Consider the following 6,911-nt stretch of genomic DNA (forward strand, 5'->3'; position numbering starts at 1 on the left):
TGTGATATTACTATATGTGAATACGTGTGTGCGATAGATTATTATGTGAATACGTGTGTGTGGTATATTACTATATGTGGATACGTGTGTTCGATAGATTACTATATGTGAATACGTGTGTGTGATATATTACTGTATGTGAATACGTATGTGCGATAGATTCCTATATGTGTGTGTGATATTAATATATGTGAATACGTGTGTACGATAGATTATTATGTGAATACGTGTGTGTGGTATATTACTATATGTGAATACGTGTGTGCGATAGATTACTATATGTGAATACGTGTGTGATATATTACTATATGTGAATACGTGTGTATGATATATTACTATATGTGAACACGTGTGTGTGATATATTACTATATGTGAATACGTGTGTGCGATAGATTACTATATGTGAATACGTGTGTGTGATATATTACTATATGTGAATACGTGTGTGCGATAGATTACTATATGTGAATACGTGTGTACTATATTACTATATGGGAATACGTGTGTGTGTGATATTATTATATGTAGATACGTGTGTGTGATATATTATTTGTGAATACGTGTGTGTGATATATTATTATATGTGAATACGTGTGTGAGATATATTACTTTATCACATGTATCATGCACTTTCGGTGTAATAACACCCGTGTGATATTTTTGGTATTACACACTTTGAAAGTGACGTCACACTTTAAGTCTGTGATGTGATTGGCCAATACAGCTAATTTCACCTTTGACCTAATCAGCAAAGTTAGTACTGAATTATGCAACACTTATGATGAGGCAGATTTTAATGACAAATTATGTAGAAATTATTACATATTATACTTATTAGATTTTTAGATGCTATATAATCTCTGATTTTATCGCTGTTAAATAAACAAAATATTAAAGATATTAATCACAGTCTCAATTCTCCCAACCCGAAAATAGTTCGGGCATGACAATGTTTCGTCTGCTGTCAATCGTACAAATTTGCATCTCAAAGTAAACAAACCTTCAGCTGATCGAACGTTCAAAATCATGATACATATGGGCGACTTAGTCAATACTTTTGATATAGACGTGACAGAATTTATGAATGATGAGCAAGAAAGACCAAGTGAAGGTACGTTTACGTTTTTTTCTTTCGTTAGAACTGATAAACTGAGATCATGATCACTCGGCGTATTGTATGATCGCATAATGCATTGGGTAAAAATTCATCACAATACTGCGAGTACTAAATATAATGATTCCATAACATGAATTTATTTTGATATTTATAATAACAAATGTAACATTTCTTTTCGTCACAGAAAATGCTTCCTTGGGTGAAGCGACAGCACAGACCACTGACAGCGACGGCGCCGAGGCCGGACCTTCACGACCATGTAGATTTGTGCCAGTCACCGATGACGATGTCAGAGGAACAATCGAAAGTCAACAAAACAAAAACACAGCCAAGAAAACTCTATATGATATGAGATTACTGGGCCAATTTTTGAAGACACCAGAAATAAAAGAAGCTAGAGAAATCCACGAAATCCCTTCAAAAGAACTGGAAACAATTCTATGCAAATTCTTTATCAGTGTCCGTAAACCAAGCGGTGATGACTACGAGCCTACTTCCTTAAGATCTATGCTTTCTAGCTTTGAACGTCACCTGAAACGACACAAATACATGTATTCACTGATCAGTAGTATTGAGTTTAATGAGGTGCGGGAAACAATAAAAGCAAAACAGAAGAAATTAAAGAAAGATGGTAAGGGCAACCTACCGCGAACAGCTGAGGCGGCTACAGATGAGGAAATCGAAATTCTGTGGGAATCGGGACAGTTTGGGTCCCACAGTCCTGAAGCCATAATAAATACCATGTGGTTTTATAACACAGTACATTTTGGTCTGAGGGGTAATACCGAGCACCGTAACATGTGTTGGGGAGATGTGAGCCTATGTACTGATAGTAGCGGTCGTGATTATCTTGAGTTCTCTGAACGGCAAACTAAAACTCGGACTGGAGAAAATCCAAGGGATACCAGAAAAGTGAAGCCAAAGATGTGGGACGTCCCTGCGAATCCCAGAAGATGTCCAGTTGCTATTTTCAAAAAATACCTCAGTTTACGACCAGCTAGTTACACAAATAGTGACGACCCATACTACATCGCCACGCATTCTCGCGGACTGCCCAGACCGGGTGAGCAGTGGTTAATAATGTGATTAATAAAATAGGTTCCCTGATGAAAAATATGGCAACTGCAGCAAATTTACCCCCAAACAAACGCCTCACAAATCATAGTGCCAGAAAGCATCTCATCCAGAAATTAAGTGACCAAAATATACCACCGACACAAATAATGCAGATCTCCGGTCATCGTAACATTCAGTCCGTCAATGCCTACAGCACTATATCAGAAAACCAACACAGAGAAATTTCTGGCATTTTGAATAATCAAGTAGCCACCCCTAACTATAGCACATCAAACCCGTGCCAAACATCAATACCTTCTGTTATGCAACCTCAACCACAACGTAACATCGCGTCCCAGTTGACATCAACCAATATCAGCCATCATGCCTCGACCTTGCTGCAGTTTATGCAGCTCTCTTGGTCGTGGTATACGTTGCGGGCGACCAGAGAGCTGCAGTTCCCTTCCCTAAAGAAATGCACAGATTTTTAAATATGCCAGTTATGTATCATTAAAATTGTGATTGTAATAAAATTACCTCGACTTGCAGGAAAAAATAGACAAATATGTTCTCACAAATATATCTGTTACTGATTACAGCAAGCTTTAAGCAAATTTGCCCGTGTAAATGAGACTATTTTACGTTAAAACTGTGCCGAAGTGAAACCTCCGATTGAACGCCGCCATTTTGAAGCCGACCTCTATCACGTGACTTGGCTCTTTTAGTGACGAGTGTAATCACGTGACTACAGCAGACGGCCATCGGCGCCTGTCTGGGACAGCGCTTCATGTGACGAAACATCGGCAGACGGCTTTTTATAATTTTAATTTCATTTCACCATTAAGTGACTCATCTTTTTTTGAAAAAATCAAATAAAGTACATGTATTATTAAAAATATTTTTTTCAAGCAGTTTTATTTATATATTGTGAAAAATCTAAAAATAATCTTGTAACTTGCCAAAGAGTGTTACAAGTGACAGGAGCAGACAGCAGACAGCATGGAATTCACAAAGGACAAAATTGTTGAGTCTTTTGACCAGAATCTGATATTTTTAAATTTGACCTAAAAGCTCAACAAGTAGAAGGTACTACTTGTATTTTAAATAATATACACACATTGGCCATATTACCAACAGGGTATGGCAAAAGTATGATGTATATTTTACCACCAATGCTCCTCAATATTATGCGGAAAGAGACAACAAGCCAACGGGGTAATGGGTTTCAGCTTTAGAACATTCACTAATGCATTGTCAACAGTTTCCGAGGTTTTAAGTCTAGATGCAATGGATTGCCTGCGATACCCTTTAACTTTCTTCTGGAACTCATCTCCACAATGAATGCAAGAACCTGCCATTCTCAATTTTCAGTTAAAATGTCAACTGCGCATGTTTCGTCATTGTCATGTGATCAGGTCACATGACAGAGGTCATCTTGAAATCCGTCGTTCAATCGATTAAATTACGTTCGGTCTAATTATACACAGAAATATATACTTTTCAAGAAGAAATAGTCCTTCATTTTCGGTCAGTAGATACCTAAGATGTTTGTGTCTGCAAGGATAACTTTTATTCGTTTTAAATTTCATTGAAATCGTTCGATAACATCAAACATAGCGTGCGCCCCGGGATCCCGGGGCGGCGAACTGTGCGGTTCTCAATGGACGCGATCTGCAGCTCTATGGCCGCAACGTAATATCAAAATAGCTTAAGCGGCCAATAAGAGCTGCTAAACTGCAGCAAGCCTCGACCTTGAGTTCACAATCCACACCGATATTTGGAGGCCCCATTTCCGGCGGAGTATTTAATGTACACGTACATTACAACATTGCCAACAATGATAGTTCAACAATTCCACCGAAAAGACGTCGGATATATGTGTTTGATTCATCTCAGTCATCAGATGAGAACTAAATAATAACTTTCAATCAACGCAGCGTTGACTTCCATGTTTGATCTCGTGGACCATGTTAATGACGTCATGGAGTGACGGGGAAACCCCCGATAAATACTTGTAGTTCCTACAGCTTTTTGATGTATTTAATAGTTTTTACTGCTTTCGTTTTAAGTGTTTAAGTTAAAAATAATGTAATTTGTTTATTTGTATTCTAACTAGTTTGGTGTTTGGATCTTTATTAAAGTTCTTTTTGATCGCTTTTGTCTCTTCAATGACTCTTCACTTTTACTTGTTCGACCGAATCAATGCGCCCAGTGTTTGCGTTGTCGATTTCGGCTGCCGACGACAGTGGAAACATTTGGCTTTGAATTACAACAAAAAAGAATACATGTGATAAATAGGATCTCAAATTCGTGACCGTGTAATATCGGATTTATTAAACTCGTGTAGTAATTTTCATATGTTCCTCGCCAAAGGCTCGGAACATATGAAAATTACTACACTCGTTTAATAAATCCGATATTACACGGTCACTCATTGGAGATCCTCTATCTATGTGAATACGGTCGTGTAATAAATTACTATATGTAAATATGTGTGTGATATATTACTCTAGTTGAATACGCGTGTGTGGTATATTACTGTAGTTTAATACGTGTGTGCAATATATTACTATATGTAAATACGTGTGTGATATGTTTCTATATGTGGATACGCGTGTATGATATATTACCGTAATTGAATACGTGTGTGCGATATATTACTATATGTGAATACGTGTGTGTGATATATTACTGTAGTTGAATACTTACATGGATGTGTACAATATATAATAATATCGATCATCTTTGTTGCAGATAAATGTGCTATCCATGGAGATAAATGTGCAGTTATAACGACAACAATACATACAATAATAGATTTACGCCAAGAACATTGGATATAAATCGTTTCCCTGGCAACGAACACGGCTAATAAAACTAGAATTGCTCTGCGAGAAACTGACTATCAGCGAAGATCGACTCAGCTCTTCTGTTAAGACTTCGTTGTTGGATTCTGGTGATCTGTCTATTGAGTGTACATTGCCGACGCAAACTGTGTTTGTCGGCGCTAAAAATCGCGTAAAACAGGTTGTTGAATCGCTAGTGCAATTATAGGATGTGTTAAGTGCCAACATAGATTACTTGGACATGCAATTATTTCAACTAAGATTGTTCAACACTAAGTATATTGTGTGTTTATCTGTATGATATCAGACATGGCAAATATCACCAACGTTATGGACAATAATATATGTGAACACGTGAAATGGTCATCGACACTCTTTATGGTTCTCTCGACAACGGTCGGCTTCGCCTCGTGCGCCACAAATGCAATCGCAGCTTGTGTATTTTCTCGCTACAGCATACTACAGACACCGAACAATATTCTTGTGTTTTACCTAACAGTCTCCGATCTCTGCTTTATTTTGGTTGAGTTCCCGACAGTAATAGTTGTGTACGCTTTAGGTACAGACTCGTCCGTCGCCGTGTCGTTGCAATGGAGTGGTTTTTTCGCCATGTTTTTTGCAAGTATGTCGATTGGGACTAAAGTGTCTATTAGCATGCATAGGTATTTGAGTGTGGTCAAGCCGAAATGTACGACGTTTTCTACAATGAAGAGAGCATGTATGTTGGTACCTGTCACGTGGATTTATTCCGCTATTTGTGCTTTACCTCCTGTGTTCGGATGGGGAACATACTTTTCGGGAGAATTGGTTCCTTGTAGCTTTGGAAATCGGGCGTCCCGTTCGTACCAGCTCTATGTACTGTTTTTGACATTCATGTTACCTATTTCGCTTATGACTATGTTTTACTACCAAATCTACAAAACTATTTTACACCACTCCAGGCTTATGAACTCAGGAGCCGTCGGCAAAACGAAATTATTAAAAGTTGAACAGAAGACGAACGTTCTTATGTTAGCCGTTCTGATCACATTTTGTCTATCATGGTTCCCGTTTCACGTCGTTGCGATTTGCCGTAGTTTCTTACGCGCCGCCGTCGCACCTGCACTTGTGTCTGTATCTGTGTTACTGGCATGCTCAAGCCCTGTCATTAACTTTTTCCTATATGTCGTGGCAAACAGATCTTTTTATAAATGTATTTCTAGAATAGCATATTGCTGCAAGAATCAACAGTCGCCGCGCGCTGAAACACAACAACCCGTTCAGGATGTCCACACACACGACAGAATCACACATAACCCCGCAGCAATAGCACCGACTGATTTACAGATCCCTAATGTATTATTGACAGTTTCCAGGGATACGGATGCGGATGTGGAACTGTCACAGATAGCGGAAGAGAGACGAAAAAGCACGATAATGTCTCCCAACCCTAACGAACTGGAAGTGGAAATCCAACAGCGTAGACGCAGCGCACACAGACTTTCCGTTATAATGCTGGGCGATTTGCCCGTCGACCATCACTTCCTCGACAGCGGCTACAGTAACCAAGTGTTACAAGACACGTGGTCTAGCCCTTCAAAACATTTAGAATGTGTCGGAGAATCAGCGGAAGGCGTAGATGCGTCGCCAACAGCGTCCTTCAATGGCTCGCCGTATTTGACTGTCGTTAGCGAAGGCCGGAGAAAAACTATTGCGGGCGTAGGAATAAGACGGAAAGTTAACAAAAACGGACTGCGTTTATCGGGTAGGAATACTGTCACCGCCACCCATGCTATGGGGAGGAAGAAAAAACGCCGAGGTCAAAAGGTTTCCCCAAATATAAGTGATGGCCAGCGAGGTGAATCGGACCACAATGTAAGAGAATTGAGTACGGAGATTTCTGAACATAACG

At 39.1% G+C, this 6,911-nt stretch overlaps 1 protein-coding gene across 1 annotated transcript; it reads left to right on the top strand.

Annotated features, from left to right (window-relative positions):
* Positions 1-621: 621 nt before the first annotated feature.
* Positions 622-2,204, top strand: LOC146740968 (uncharacterized protein KIAA1958 homolog). Its single transcript, XM_085501929.1, has 2 exons — positions 622-1,112; positions 1,303-2,204. The coding sequence occupies exons 1-2, from the start codon at positions 1,028-1,030 to the stop codon at positions 2,202-2,204; spliced, it is 987 nt and encodes a 328-aa protein (XP_085358055.1). The 5' UTR covers positions 622-1,027.
* Positions 2,205-6,911: the final 4,707 nt, after the last annotated feature.

Source organism: Saccoglossus kowalevskii, chromosome 7 (assembly GCF_978046115.1).
Source record: "Saccoglossus kowalevskii chromosome 7, keSacKowa6.1, whole genome shotgun sequence".
NCBI classification, from domain to species: domain Eukaryota; kingdom Metazoa; phylum Hemichordata; class Enteropneusta; family Harrimaniidae; genus Saccoglossus; species Saccoglossus kowalevskii.

What these genes read in the sequence shown, in the direction of transcription:
- LOC146740968 (XM_085501929.1), top strand. Translation starts at nt 1,028, where the DNA reads ATGATACATATGGGCGACTTAGTCAATACTTTTGATATAGACGTGACA. An exon ending in GCAAGAAAGACCAAGTGAAG is followed by an intron (nt 1,113 to 1,302) that starts GTACGTTTACGT and finishes TTTTCGTCACAG; the next exon opens with AAAATGCTTCCTTGGGTGAA.